Source organism: Podarcis bocagei (genome assembly GCF_964188305.1).
Source record: "Podarcis bocagei genome assembly, chromosome: 9".
Taxonomy (NCBI): domain Eukaryota; kingdom Metazoa; phylum Chordata; class Lepidosauria; order Squamata; family Lacertidae; genus Podarcis; species Podarcis bocagei.
The window spans coordinates 70,331,071-70,346,582 of record NC_138134.1 but is presented as its reverse complement, the minus strand read 5'-3'; the positions used below and the strand labels follow the sequence as shown (position 1 = coordinate 70,346,582).

Sequence of the window (15,512 nt, the reverse complement as noted above, 5' to 3'; positions counted from 1 at the left end):
CAAATATATTTAATTTCATATCAGTTACTAAATATAGAATTTGTGTCATGCTGCTGCGGCAGTTTGATTGTCTTAGCAGAGTTAATACATATATTACCTTACCTGGTCATTGAGCAAGAAATGCTGCTTCAACATTTGAGGCTTTCCTTGTTTTCATATTTATAGCTCAATCTTTGTTTAGTATGGAGATGAAGAGAAGGAGCTTCTCTTTGCTTCCTAAATAGAAATCTCTCGTGGAGCCAGCAATGCCTCTGCTCATGCAGGTGGAAAATCAACTTAAGGGCTAAGCCTTCTTTCTGCTATTGGATTAAGAATTCAGAGTCGCCACAAGGAGTCAGATAAGGAAGTGCAATCCCGTTTACTCCTTTGATGCCGGCAGCAAATTTTGTTTTCTAGCAGGTTTCTAGTCTTCATGATCACTGTGAGAGAAACTCAAATATAAATCTGCAACTTTTTCATGCAACCACACAAGTCGCTCTCTCATTATCTTAGTTTGATTTTATTTTTTTATCCTGCAGAATAGTGTATTATCAGCACCAGCAGTTCATTTGTGCTAGCTGTTTTGCCACAATTATCTTGGAGAAGAGCAGGGCAGTTGCTGTGGCCCTCAGTACTCCTTCCTTCCAGATCAGATTTCCTTTCAAAATTTCAAGGTATGCAGAAATTATAGGTTGCCTTTCCCATCTCGTTGCATTTATGAGGCTGTTCCTCATAATACACAGCATCGGCCTGGCATGTAGAAGGTCCCCCAGTCCAAACCCTGGCATCTCCAGGTGGGACCTAGAGGATCCCTTCTCTGAAATCCTGGAGATCTGCTGCTAGTCAAAGTAGACAGTACTGAATTAGGTGGACAAATAGTCCAAATCCTTATGAAGTAGCTTCCAATGACTGCTATATAATACTTAGCAAAAAAATCCAAATAGATAATATCTCATTTGCACATTTGTATATATAATAGCGCAATGACAAACCTAGACAGCATCTTAAAAAGCAGAGACATCACCTTGCCAACAAAGGTCCATATAGTAAAAGCTATGGTTTTCCCAGTAGTGATGAATGGAAGTGAGAGCTGGACCATAAAGAAGGCTGATTGCTGAAGAATTGATACTTTTGAATTATGGTGCTGGAGGAGACTCTTGAGAGTCCCATGGACTGCAAGAAGATCAAACCTATCAATTCTGAAGGAAATCAGTCCTGAGTGCTCACTGGAAGGAAAGATCCTGAAGTTGAGGCTCCAAGACTTTGGCCACCTCATGAGAAGAGAAGACTCCCTGGAAAAGACCCTGATGTTGGGAAAGATGGAGGTTACAAGGAGAAGGGGACGACAGAGGACGAGGTGGTTGGACAGTGTTCTCGAAGCTACAAACATGAGCCTGACCAAACTGTGGGAGGCAGTGGAAGACAGGAGTGCCTGGCATGCTCTGGTCCAGGGGATCACGAAGAGTCAGACACGACTAGACGACTAAACAACAATATATAATAGCTAAATCATTTTATGTCACTGTCTCCTTACCTTACCACAGTGTATCTGCAGAAAACACAATGCAGACAACTGTTAACAGATATTACTGTATCCACATTGGGGATAAGTGGAAACTTTTGGTACAGACTTTTGTTTTAGCATCTAGTGGTACTCCAGATGTTCTGAGGCCTCCTTCAAGTGCGCCGATATCACCACCTCCTTTGCAGTGTGGGCTTCAAAATATATCCACTGAGCTATTTCCTTCAGCTTGCCCTCTCTGCACTTGCTCAGTCAACTCTGTAGTTCTTGTTTAAAACAATGAATGCTCTTATAGTTAAAGTACGGAACTCATTCCCACCAGTGCTTTTTTCCAAGAAAAATAGGTGCCAGAACTCACCATGAAGTTGAATTGCTGTGCTCACCAGCCCTGAGATGTTTTGTTTCTTTGAATAAAGAGTTAACTTCATGGACACCTTGTGAGTTATTGTAGACCTGTACCCAACACCCGCCATCTGACACAGAGTAGGAATTTAAATTTGCATCTCTCACATCCAGTGATCAGTTCTGGATGCTTCCCTGGATTGCCCTGGTTACTTAGGAGCCTGTGGGATTCACGGGTTTTTAAGCTAATGTTCACCTAGATCCCAAAGGCTAGAATAGACTTCCTTCTCTTGGCCACTTGGACAGTATCCCCAGTCTTGGTACCCTGAGATCAAACGACCAATCCTGACTCAATAGGAGTATAGCATCTAGATCAAGGGAAGTAATAGTGCCACTGTATTCTGCTCTGGTCAGACCTCACCTGGAGTACTGTGTCCAGTTCTGGGCACCACAATTCAAGAAGGACACTGACAAACTGGAACGTGTCCAGAGGAGGGCAACCAAAATGGTCAAAGGCCTGGAAACGATGCCTTATGAGGAACGGCTAAGGGAGCTGGGCATGTTTAGCCTGGAGAAGAGGAGGTTAAGGGGTGATATGATAGCCATGTTCAAATATATAAAAGGATGTCACATAGAGGAGGGAGAAAGGTTGTTTTCTGCTGCTCCAGAGAAGCGGACACGGAGCAATGGATTCAAACTACAAGAAAGAAGATTCCACCTAAACATTAGGAAGAACTTCCTGACAGTAAGAGCTGTTCGACAGTGGAATTTGCTGCCAAGGAGTGTGGTGGAGTCTCCTTCTTTGGAGGTCTTTAAGCAGAGGCTTGACAACCACATGTCAGGAGTGCTCTGATGGTGTTTCCTGCTTGGCAGGGGGTTGGACTCGATGGCCCTTGTGGTCTCTTCCAACTCTATGATTCTATGATTCAAAGGCTAGAATAGACTTCCTTCTCTTGGCCACTTGGACAGTATCCCCAGTCTTGCTCCCTGAGATCAAACGACCAATCCTGACTCTTTACTTTTCTTTCCTGGCAAGGTCTCATGTTGGCGTGCTGCGTTTCATGTTTCCTGGTTTCACTGTTTCCCAGTCTGTCTGTTGAAACAGGTGCTTGGTGAAATAGGTGGTGTCTCCCGCTGGGCTTTTGTTTGCCTTTGCAATCATGGTGACGTTGGCTGAAGGTAGAGTTGTGTATATTATGACGTCACTTGCTGAATCGGAGCACTGCTGTTGTCTTTGGGTTGACACCACACCCTAAATGTAAATACTTCTTCCAGGTTTATTTTCAGAATATGGCCCTGTTTAAACTGCAGTGCACTGGAAGCTCAAAGATGCTGTCGAAAACCCACAGGGTGATCTAATTTTGAGTGAAATCACTTCAGCTCAGCTTCAGCCCTAGCCCTTGGTGATCTTTAACACAACATATCCCTTACAGTGGTGCCCCGCAAGACGAATGCCTCACAAGATGGAAAACCCGCTAGACGAAAGGGTTTTCCGTTTTTGAGCTGCTTCGCAAGACGATTTTCCCTATGGGCTTGCTTTGCAAGACGAAAACGTCTTGCGAGTGTTCCGATTTCCCCCCGCTTCCCCCCCTTTTTCTAAGCCGCTAAGCCGCTAATAGCCTTTTAGCCGCTAATCCGCTAAGCCTTTAATAGCCGCTAAGCCTTTAATAGCCGCTAAACCGCTAATAGCGCTAAGCCGCTAAGCCGCTAATAGGGTTGCTTCGCAAGACGAAAAAACCGCTAGACGAAGAGACTCGCGGAACGGATTAATTTTGTCTTGCAAGGCACCACTGTATATATCCTATAGGTCACTGCAATCAGCAGGTGAGTGTCTCCTTAAAGTCCCCCAAATACCAGAAACCTTTACTATTTTCAAAACTCTTTTTAGCTGATTTTATGTTTGTTTGCCTTGAGACATCACTAAAAAGCCGATTGATTGATTGATTGATTGATTGTTAATAATAAAAAGCACAGGAGTAGATCAACCAGCTTGACAGGCTAGCTTCAACTTTACTATATACAGTGGTTACATACGCTTCGGGTTACATACGCTTCAGGTTACAGACTCCGCTAACCCAGAAATAGTACCTCAGGTTAAGAACTTTGCTTCAGGATGAGAACAGAAATCGTGCTCCTGCAGCATGGCAGCAGCAGGAGGCCCCATTAGCTAAAGTGGTGCTTCAGGTTAAGAACAGTTTCAGGTTAAGAACGGACCTCTGGAACGAATTAAGTACTTAACCCGAGGTACCACTGTATTTTTATCCAGGTGGATAAAGAAAACTGGTTTATACAGTATACGCATAGGAGCCAAACTGAAGCAATATATTGATGCACAGCTTTCTTATGTAATGTGTGGAACTTCTCAAGCTCACTGTGTTATGTACTGAAGTTCTCACCCTGGGTCAGCAGGGGGATACTATAGATAGTTATGCAAATGAAGGATCGAAAGTGACGTTCAGTGATTGAATCATAGAATCATAGAATCATAGAGTTGGAAGAGACCACAAGGGCCATCAAGTCCAACCCCCTGCCAAGCAGGAAACACCTTCAGAGCACTCCTGACATATGGTTGTCAAGCCTCTGCTTAAAGACCTCCAAAGTAGGAGACTCCACCACACTCCTTGGCAGCAAATTCCACTGTCGAACAGCTCTTACTGTCAGGAAGTTCTTCCTAATGTTTAGGTGGAATCTTCTTTCTTGTAGTTTGGATCCATTGCTCTGTGTCCGCTTCTCTGGAGCAGCAGAAAACAACCTTTCTCCCTCCTCTATGTGACATCCTTTTATATATTTGAACATGGCTATCATATCACCCCTTAACCTCCTCTTCTCCAGGCTAAACATGCCCAGCTCCCTTAGCCGTTCCTCATAAGGCATCGTTTCCAGGCCTTTGACCATTTGGGTTGCCCTCCTCTGGACACGTTCCAGTTTGTCAGTGTCCTTCTTGAACTGTGGTGCCCAGAACTGGACACAGTACTCCAGGTGAGGTCTGACCAGAGCAGAATACAGTGGCACTATTACTTCCCTTGATCTAGATGCTATACTCCTATTGATGCAGCCCAGAATTGCATTGGCTTTTTTAGCTGCCGCGTCACACTGTTGGCTCATGTCAGGTTTGTGGTCAACCAAGACTCCTAGATCCTTTTCACATGTACTGCTCTCAAGCCAGGTGTCCCCCATCTTGTATTTGTGCCTCTCATTTCCCCCCCCCCAAGTGCAATACTTTACATTTCTCCCTGTTAAAATTCATCTTGATTGGATAGTTTGTATGCAAATGAAGGATCAAAAGTGACGTTCAGTGATTGGATAGTTTTTGAAAGTTGTTACAGTAACAAGGTATTGGAGCTCTATATAAGCAGGCTGACTGAGCCCTTCAGCTCAGTTTCAGTTCTGGCCTCAGAATAAGGAAGAGCTGTTTGAAGAATTGCTGTGTCGTCTGATATGTTCGCCCACAACTTAACACACTGTTATAAACATATATAACACCTCATAAACATATGAACCAACCTAGACCGTGTGATCATCGTCTGAGGCCCTTCTTTGTGTGCTTCCTCTGCAAGAGGTCCAGAGGATGGCAACACAAGAACAGGGTCTTTTCTGCAGTGGCTCCCCGTCTGTGGAATGCTCTCCCCAGGGAGGTTCGCCTGGCGCCTTAATTATACACCTTTAGGCACCAGGTGAGAATGTTTCTCTTCAACCAGGCCTTTGACTGACAGACATCCTTTACCCTTTTAAGTATGTGTGTTTAATTTTTTTTTGGGGGGGAGTTATTCTTTTGTTTTGTTCTTGCTCTTGTTTCTATTATATATTTTGTGTTTTTATTTTGCCTTTTTATGCTGTGAAGCACCCCAAGATCTTCAGATGAAGGGTAGTATACAAATTTAATAAAATAAAGTAAGTATTATCAAAGAGTGCTTTTGGACCATTACAATTTTCTTGTGCAATTCAGTCACATACCAGCAAATTCAGAATGTGTAATTATAGTTGATTGGGAAGCCTTACTCAACAAACCCACTTTCCCCAAATTGGACTTTTTTCAATAAGTAAAGTGATGTCAAAATGCAATGGAAGACGGGGGATAATGCCTCCTTGACGCAATGTCACTTAATCTGCCTGCAGATTTCTCCTTGCAGTTTCCCCCACCTGCAGTTTGAATTGGCACAGCCCAACAAAAAGTCGTACCACATGACTCTTGTGATCGTACAGCTTGGTTCTAAAATACCGGCCACAGTCTGGCAGGCCACATCACATATGTTTCAGGAAGTTTTGTTCCACTTCAGGCCAGAAGCACCAAGCTGAGGAGTCCTGGCACATTCTGATTTCTGTGTCTTGTTGACTTTTGGTTTCAAGGTTCAGGCTGTTTCCTTGCAAACAAACGGTTCTGAGAAAGAAAGAAAGAAAGAAAGAAAGAGAGAGAGAGAGAGAGAGAGAGAGAGAGAGAAAGAGAGAAAGAAAGAAAGAAAGAAAGAAAGAAAATTGTTAAACTGGATAGAACAATTCAACTTGGCAGATACATTGCGCCATCTCTTGATATTTCTTAAGTACTGAAACAAAAGAAGCACAACTGGAACCCAACAATACTGTATTAGGATCTGGTGACAGATAGAATTCCCTGTGAGATTTGTGCTTCCTAACAGTAGGAACAACTGAGTCCAAGGGTAGGGGGAACCTGCCAAAGGAGGCTGTGGAAATATTGTTTCTGGAAATCTTGCAAGAGCTTTGGGGCTGAGAACTGAGTCAACTTTCAGCAGGGCTGAGAACATCAACTTTATATTCGTGAGGCATGTAGAAATAAATTTGAACGTCCACAACAATTTCATTAATTTCTCTAGGGTGGGAGGAAGGAGTGTGTGGCAAAAAGCAATCCTGTTGAAACCATTGTTCTGTTTCTCTCCTTGTGCCCCCGCCCCCACCCCCAATCTAGATTGAAGAAGGAGGGAAAGCAGATTTATTGAACTCTCAGCTGCAGCCTGGGGATGAAGTGGTGAACATCAACGAGGTGGAGCTCAGCAGTTCCAGGCAGAAAGCCATCTCCTTAGTGAAAGGCTCATGCAAGAAATTGAAACTGCTTGTCCGCAGGTAGGTAAGCGTAAGCCACGATGGAGGTGCAAAGGGTTGTTGCGTACTGTAATGGGTATCAAGGTGGTTGCTCAAGAGCAATCAGGCAAGATGCCTCACTGGTCTTTCTAAAGCTTTATTATTGGTGCTAAAAACCTTTACAATTCAGAGCGCCTCTATTCCATGTCTTGCTCATTCACTGGCAGAATCTGAGAGTGGGCGGTCCTTAAATCTTCCCCAGCAGAGTAGTTTCTTGACGCCCAGTCTGCGCCTCCCCTCTCTGCGCGGAAGCCTACTGCGCAGGGAGGGCGTGGGTAACGGAAGACCTTTCTCCTCCCCGCTTTGCCCAGGCAAGGTGTCCTGGCACCGCCTTGCTTCCTCCGAGCCCTGAAGCTCCTCCCCACTAGAGGCGTGGCCTCCTTCCTCCGCTGAGGAAGTGCTGCTTCCCATGATCTTTGGGGGCTCTCTGTAATCCATCCGCCTTTCCCCCTCTCGCCCCTGAGCTGATGGCAGTTCCCTGACACATACTATTGCAATTCTGTCACAGTTCTTGTGGTACTTGCTAAAATTATGTGGCTATCAAATACCTAGGGATCGCTGTTGCTCACCTAGCCTCTTTGTTTCATAAATGCAATCCAGATACTGTAGCTGCGAATGAGTCTAAACATAATGGCAGTGATTCCAACACTTGCTTTTTCGATGGACCACTTGAACATTGCTCGGGGTCTTGGCAGGCCGGCCACTTAATGATGCTACGGCAGGCAGAAATGCCATGTGCTGTACTGGCTTTACCCCTCCTTACCTGGCGTCCCTCAACAATACTGCACGTATTGAGAAGGTCCAGGCTGTTGGGGAGAAAAAGAATTCTCCTTCAAAGTGGAGGGTGGAGGTGCATTAAAAGAAGAACCCAGCAGCTGATCCTGTGCGTATTTACTCAGACGTAAGCCTCACCGAATCCATGGTAGATGTTCATAGGACTGCAGCCTTAGAAGCTTGATCTTATGCACCTTTTCTCAAAAGGAAGCCTGTGTTCTGTATGCAGTGGCGTAGCGTGGGTTATCAGCACCCGGGGCAAGGCAAGTAATTTGCGCCCCCTAACCCATGGATTTGTGCCCCCTAACCCGTGGATTTGCGCCCCCTAACCCGTGGATTTCCCTAACCCCCAGATGTTGCGCCCGGTGCGGCCGGCCCCCCCTGCACCCCCCATGCTACGCCACTGTCTGTATGTCACTTACTTACGAGTAAGCTTTGTGGACTGAAGATCTTGATGGGTTTTATGCCTCACCTGGTGTTTCCCAACGATACCATTCATACTGAGGAAGAAAAGGCAAGGTTCTCAGAGTTCTTGAGGCTGAAACCTTTATTATTTCCTTATAAACCTCAGCCACCCAAGGAAGCATATCTTTGAAATGAATTCCTTGGTACTTAATTCACAACATCCCTTCCGTGGAGGTTTTTAAGCAGAGGTTGGATGGCCATCTGTCATGTATGATCTAGCTGAGATGCCCACATAGTATGGGGTTGGACTAGGTGACCCTTGGCAGTGTTATAGCTATGGGGAGGGGGGCTAGCCTGGTATTATTATTATTTTTTTGCCCCAGGTGAAGCCTCCAGAGGGGTGCCAGTGAGGTTCCCAGCCTATATGTGTATGTGCATATCTAAATGCATGGGGAGGCAGTGGCATAGTGTGGGTTGCCGGTGCCCGGGGCGTGGCAAATGTTGTTTCTCCTGATGGACTGGGCAGCTGGGTTGGGGGGGGTACACCAGGGGGATGCACATGGAGCCCGTGTGGAATATGAATGAAACCCACCTCCAGTAGGCTCCTCGCCCTCTGCCTCCATCCACCTGCCCACTAGACCAACCTGCTTGCTACTGCGCCTCAGCTGCCAGGGCTCCATGCCTGTCATGGGGTCACCTGATTGTGCCCACTCAAAAATGTGCGCCTGGGGCCATGGCACCCCCACGCTCTGGGGTTTCCAAACTGGGTCATTGACCCGGGTGAAATAAAGCCTAATTTCTCCCCTGCTGTTGGGGTCTCTTCCACAGCTCTACTATTCTATGGTTCTGTGATTGTGTGACACCGGTTGCTTCTCTCTCTGTGCATCTTCAGTTTCTTCCATTTATAGAAAAAAAAAGACACCCCCCCGCCCAGTCCACACCCCGATTCTAACGACCTGATCACCGGCGGTTAGCAGTCCATGAGAAAGAAGCCACGCATGGGGCTCAGTCCCCCCTTTCCCCCTTTTAATTTGGTCTATTTTTAGATCTAAGTTCCCTTTCCCCGCCTACACTTTATAGCAAGAGTTCTGCAGGTGGAGGCAGAGCTGTTCGCCTTGCCGAGCACACTGTGCTTACAGAATGGCTTATCTGAGTCAGAATCGGGTCAAAAACAAAACAGAATGCATGCTGTTTCAGTGCTGATGTTAGCCAAGCCCAAGTGGTTTGCTGACTCCTTTCAGCGAGAACAATCAGCTTGCATTCCATCAGCATCACCTGAGCAGCGCAGCCATTTCCAGGGCCTGGGACACCTTCCAGATTCTCTTTTAGCCCTGTTAACTGGTTTGTGGCCTCTCCCCTAAAAGAAGCAGCTTTTGCTTATGTGCTTTCATTGGTCAGTTGCACACCCCTTCACTTCCTGGGTCAGCATTACTCTTCCCATACTCATTTATAAATAAAAGCACTATCATACCACTCTGACAGTCCTGGAGGATCCTGGGAGTTGCTGTTTGTCCAGAGAGCTGGGAATTGTGACTCTGTGGTGTCGGCAAACTACAGGTCCCAGGATTCTGCTTGACAATCAAAGGGGCTTGATTGTGCTTTAAACACATGGGGTGGATATGACCTGAGAAGTTATTGCCAGTTGCCGTATTTTTCGCTCTATAAGACGCACCAGACCACAAGACGCGCCTAGTTTTTGGAAGAGGAAAACAAGAAAAAAATATTTTGAATCCCAGAAGCCAGGACAGCCAGCTGGATTGCAGCGCAGTGATCCCGCTGGCTGTCCTGGATTATGGGATAGCCGTGTGCAGCCTCTCCCGGGCAGGGGACGAAGGCTCCGGAGAGGCTGCGTGCGGCCAAGCAAGAAACAAGCCCCTTCCATTTCTCCTCCCGCTTCACTGAAGGGGTGCTGTGCAGAGAAGGAAAGCTGTGCAGCGCCTCTCCTGCAAAGCGAAGACAGAAGAGCAAGAGGGGTCAGTGCGCACTCATCCCTCTTGCTCTCCTGGCTTCAGCGAAAGCAACGTGAAGCCTCCGGGGAGCGGCGGGAGCGCTCCCGCTGCGCTTCGGAAGCTTTGCGTTGCTTTCGCTGAAGCCATGGAGCCTGCATTCATTCCATAAGACGCACACACATTTCCCCTTAATTTTTGGACGGGAAAAAGTGCGTCTTATAGAATGAAAAATACGGTATCCTGTACGTTGACAAATAACAGCAAAACACCTTTCCTACATTCAGTACATTCTGGCTATGATGCACAAAAGAACAGTTGGTTTAATAAGCCCTTAACTCGCTTGAACTTCTATTCTCACAGAAGATACTTTGGCCAGGATGCAATGAGATTCATTTGTTACTTCCTCGCATTTGATGTTCAGACAGAAGCAATAAAGCGGAAGTGTGTTTTGCGGGTTTGGGAGTTGGCTCTTTCTAGACAGATAAACCTCCATGTATAAACAAAAATGCTTGCGTCATGTTCACTGAGTAGTGCGATAAGTAGACCGTGGATGCTGGATTGATCACCAGTAAAAGCTAGGGAGGGTCCAATCTGTCAATCTTGGTTTCTTTCAGTTTGCCATATTCCAATCAGTTTGCATTAAAATTAAGTCTTCATGAAAATTCACCAGCATATATAATCTGGCAAACGTAAGGGAGAAATTCACAGAGGGAGTAGAATTCTAGTAAAGTTAAAGGTAAAGGACACCTGGACGATTAAGTTGTGTTAAAGGCGACTATGGGGTTGCGGCGGTCATCTTACTTTCAGGCCAAGGGAACCGGTGTTTGTCCAGAGAGAGCTTTCCGGGTCATGTGGCCAGCAGGACTAAACCGCTTCTGGCTCAATGGAACACCATGACGGAAACCAGAGCAGCGCACGGAAATTCTGTTTACCTTCCCGCTGCAGCAGTACCTATTTATCTACTTGCCCTGGCGTGCTTTCGAACTGCTAGGTTGGCAGTAGCTGGGACAGAGCAACGGGAGCTCACCCCGTCACGGGGATTCAAACCGCCGATCTTCTGATTGGCACACCCAAGAGGCTCAGTGGTTTAGACCACAGCGCCACCCGTGTCCCCTGAATTCTAGTAAGGAGCTCTGGTTTGATGAGGAGTTTACCTGTCTCAGTGCTGCTCACTGATACTGTTTAGCTGTGAAAAAATAAGCATCTCTTAGTAAGTCTGCCTATGATCCTCATACACTTAAAATCCCAGTGGCCTGACTTTTCTTTCAGATTACCCTGCCTTCTACCCTTCAGTGCATTTATTATATTGTTTTACATCTACTGGTTTAATTTATTGCCGTACAGTTCATTTGGCCTCCACCATGCATTTTATGATAGGGGAACATGAACTTTCCGCAATATAGCTGACAAGTCACTCCCGGACCTCGGTTTCTGTCGAAGGGGGAAATCAAAGCTGACTCAGGTGAGTTCTCAGATCACCATAAGTGCACAACAGTTATTGGAAGGCATGCAAAAAAAATGGTAGATAAAAACGAATAGGGGCAAAGGCTGACGTCCATTTGATGGATGGGATAAATATATATAAGGTCCACAAGCAGCGATGTGCATCCAGCTACCCAGCCCCCAATCCCCTCTGGTGCTGATCATGTTGCCACCGCAGAGCAGTGTTGTAATCTGCAACTCGTGAGGGAGAACAGATTTTTATCATTGTTTCAGCAGTCATGCAAAGCAGGGCGAGCGGGAATCTCAATGGACTTTGAATGAAGGACCATTTCCCAAGCAGTAACTTAACACAGCTTCAGGTAAAGGTAAAGGACCCCTGGATGTTTAAGTCCAGTCAAAGGCGACTTTGGGGTTGCGGTGATCATCTCGCTTTTCAGGCCGAGGGAGCCAGCGTTTGCCCACAGACAGCTTTCTGGGTCGTGTGGTCAGCAGGACTAAACCGCTTCTGGCACAACAGAACACTGTGATGGAAACCAGAGTGCACGGAAACGCCATTTACCTTCCCGCCGCAGTGGTACCTATTTATCTACTTGCACTGGCGTGCTTTCAAACTGCTGGGTTGGCAGGAGCTGGGACAGAGCAACAGGAGCTCACCCCGTCTTGGAGATTCGAACCGCCAACCTTCTGATCAGCAAGTTCAAGAGGCTCAGAGGTTTAGACCATAGCGCCACCCGCGTCTGCGGTGGATATATAACTACCTGAAAAACCAAATATTTATGGCTTGTGGAGGAACAGTCATGTGGTCAGCCTGTGTCTGGTCTGGGCTATACCAATTCAGCTTGTAGTCAGGAGAACTCACATGACTGGGGGCACCTCTACTTCGCTCTGCCTCTGCCCCAATTCTCCCATTTATAAAATTAGATATCAAGGAGAATTCATCTCGCATTTTTTCTTAGAGTCATACTGTGGCGTTCGTACGGAGCCCCTGGTCGTCTCACCAACTATTGACCCGTATACCACTAATCCGCTGCCACCAACCAGGTCCCCCCGGTAAATCACTTTGTCTCAGTCAGGTTCTTAAGTTAACAATGAAGATTGTAGTTTATTGCAAACACAAATAAACTTTAAATGCATTCGAAACGCTGTTACCCTTTACCCTTATTTTAGTCTTACTCTATTCTGTCTCTAACTCTTCTACCTCCCCTCACACAAGAACCAACTGCACTAACTGTCTCTCTATTTCCATCTGTCTGCCAACTGCTTTCCCAACCGCCTTTTCCCAACCAACTAACTAACTAAACCTCGGGCTAAGCCCTTTTATAAACAGATAGGCTCCGCCTCTGGCTTTTCTATTGGTCTACCTATTAACTCTTTCTCTCCCCCTGTACAGACATGTTCAAAAGAACGGGCAAAAGGCACACATGCCATCATAGAGTGTAGAGCTGGAAGGGACCCAGGGGTCATCTAGTCCAACCCCTTCAATTCAGGAATCTCAACTTAAAGCATCCATGACAGATGGCCATCCAACCTCTGTTTAAACACCTCCAAGGAAGGAGAGCCCACCACCTTCTGAGGGAGTCCGTTCCACTGTCCAACAGCTCTTACTGTCAGAGGGTTCTTCCTCATATTTAGTCCTTGTAAGTCGGTTCGAGTCCTACCCTCTAGAGCAGGAGAAAACAAGCTTGCTCCATCTTCCATGTGACAGCCCTTGAGATATTTGAAGATGGCTGTCCTCTCACTTGCCTCTTTTCCAGGCTAAACACACCCGGCTCCTTCAACCGTTCCTCATAAGGCTTGGCTTCTAGGTGCTTGATCATCTTAGTTGCCCTCCTCTGCACACGTTCTTGGTATTGTAGCTTTCCATAGGTGTCAACTCCCTGGGACCCCGGGCGCACGAACACCCACAAAATTCCCCATGAAGGGGCCAGGCACTCACAAATTTCAGTGCCAGAGCCATGCAGGCAGCAGGTTACCCACGGTCGCGGGTCCAAGCTGGCACTCCTGTAGCTTTCGGGGTTCAGGGGATTTGTTTCCTAAAATGGATGCAGGATGGATTTGTTGAAGCAGATGGTTTTTAGAAAAGTGTGCCCTGCAACAAAATGTTGCAGTGCCTAGAGCAGTTGGTTCAGGCTTCCTGTTTTCTCGCCTCATCGCTTAGGATTTCTTTTCTGGAGTTTTCTCTCATACTTCTGCAAACCTGGAGGTTCACCCAAGTCTCTTGTGAATGGATGGTGCTGTTTTGGCCTACATAAGTATTGGCACCTGGAGAAGGACGGGGTCAGCAAACTTTTTCAGCCGTGGGCCTATCCATCGTCCCTCAGACCATGTGGTGGGCTGGACTATATTTTGGAGGGGAAAAAAGATTGAATTCCTATGCCCCACAAATAACCCAGAGATGCATTTTAAATAAAAGGCCACATTCTACTCATGTAAAAATACGCTGATTCCCGGACCGTTCGTGGGCCGGATTTAGAAGGCGATTGGGCCGCATCCAGCCCCCGGGCTTTAGGTTGCCTACCCCTGATATAGTGGTACCTCGGGTTAAGTACTTAATTTGTTCCGGAGGTCCGTTCTTAACCTGAAACTGTTCTTAACCCGAGGTGCCACTTTAGCTAATGTGGCCTCCTGCTGCTGCCACACGATTTCTGTTCTCATCCTGAAGCAAAGGTCTTAACTCAAGGTACTATTTCTGGGATAGCGGAGTCTGTAACCTGAAGCGTATGTAAACTGAAGCGTATGTAACCCGAGGTACCACTGCATAGGAGTTAAAGGGGGAAAAGGAAGATTCCTGCTGCTTTTTAGCATTCTTCAGTCAGGTATAGCATTTCTTCTTTCATTACCAGGAGTTAATGGATTATGCCTCAAGAGTATCTGGCATTTTTACAAAAAAAGCAAGATGCCAGAATAATAGTTCACAAACCATGTTAACCTAATCCCCCCCCCTTTAATTTTGCTGCGGCATTAATGTCACTTCATGTGAGTTTTGGCGCAGAGTGCCAAGAAAGTAAATCAACTAAATCCCACTTTTGTGAATGAAATCAATTAGCAGATGGATTTGGTTCCAGTGATTATGAATCCAGTCGTAGCTTTGTAGGGCTTGCCGCAGCAGCGGATGCTAATGTTCTGCTCGAGTTAGTTTTGTGCAGTATTAATCATCTTCTTCTCTCCCCCCCCCCCCACTCTTTGGGTGCTGCTGCGGAGACATTTCATCAGACCGGAAGCTTTAAATGTGAACTTTTAGATGCATTGGCTTCACATTGTTGGGTCTGGTTGGAACCATTTGTAATACTTCTGTCACAAAGGCTGTGGTACATAGAATCTCAAAGCCTTTGGCTAGTTAGCCTAAAGACAAAAAAGTCTTCATTCAGAAGATCCTTGGGTAAACATATAAAGCTGCCAAATGAGAAGTGTGCACATGATCACTTTTCTATGGCTGGGTTTTGAAAATCCACAATGTAAATCTGGTGGCAGTTGTGTGCAATGACGGACATAATGGTGTTCACACATTATATATCTATATCTATCTATCTATCTATCTATCTATCTATCATCTATCTATCTATCTATCTATCTATCTATCTATCTATCTATCTATCTATCTATCATCTATCTATATTAGTATAGTGGCCTTGATTCTCAAACGCCGAAACCCTGGAAGTAAGTTTTCAACCGTTTTCAAATGTTTTTCGGCTATTGTTTCCGGGGCTCCTGGACCAATCAGAAGCTGTGCCTTGGTTTTCAAACATTCTGGAAATCTTGTGGATTAAGTTTGGTGCTTTTGTTTTTGCTATTTATTTTGTGTTTTTGTTTTTGAGGCTTTGTTGGTTAATTTGTTTTTGTGACTGTGTGGAACCCAGTTCAGCTACTGATTGATTGATTGATTGATTGATTGTGTGACTGCGGAAATTGATAAAAGCCCCCCATCCAAACAATGACTATCATCAGTGCAGGTAAGGAAAAAAAATAATAATTAATTTTTATCATGTACAATACTGTCTTATTTA

The 15,512-nt window shown here is 45.9% G+C and overlaps 1 protein-coding gene across 1 annotated transcript in view; it reads left to right on the top strand.

Annotated features, from left to right (window-relative positions):
• The window catches only part of SHROOM3 (shroom family member 3), a 219,931-nt gene that overhangs the window by 39,443 nt on the left and 164,976 nt on the right, over positions 1-15,512 (top strand). The window contains exon 2 of the mRNA XM_081206897.1: positions 6,765-6,919. Within this exon, the coding sequence (XP_081063023.1) occupies positions 6,765-6,919 (155 nt within the window). The remainder of the gene's footprint in view (positions 1-6,764; positions 6,920-15,512) is intronic.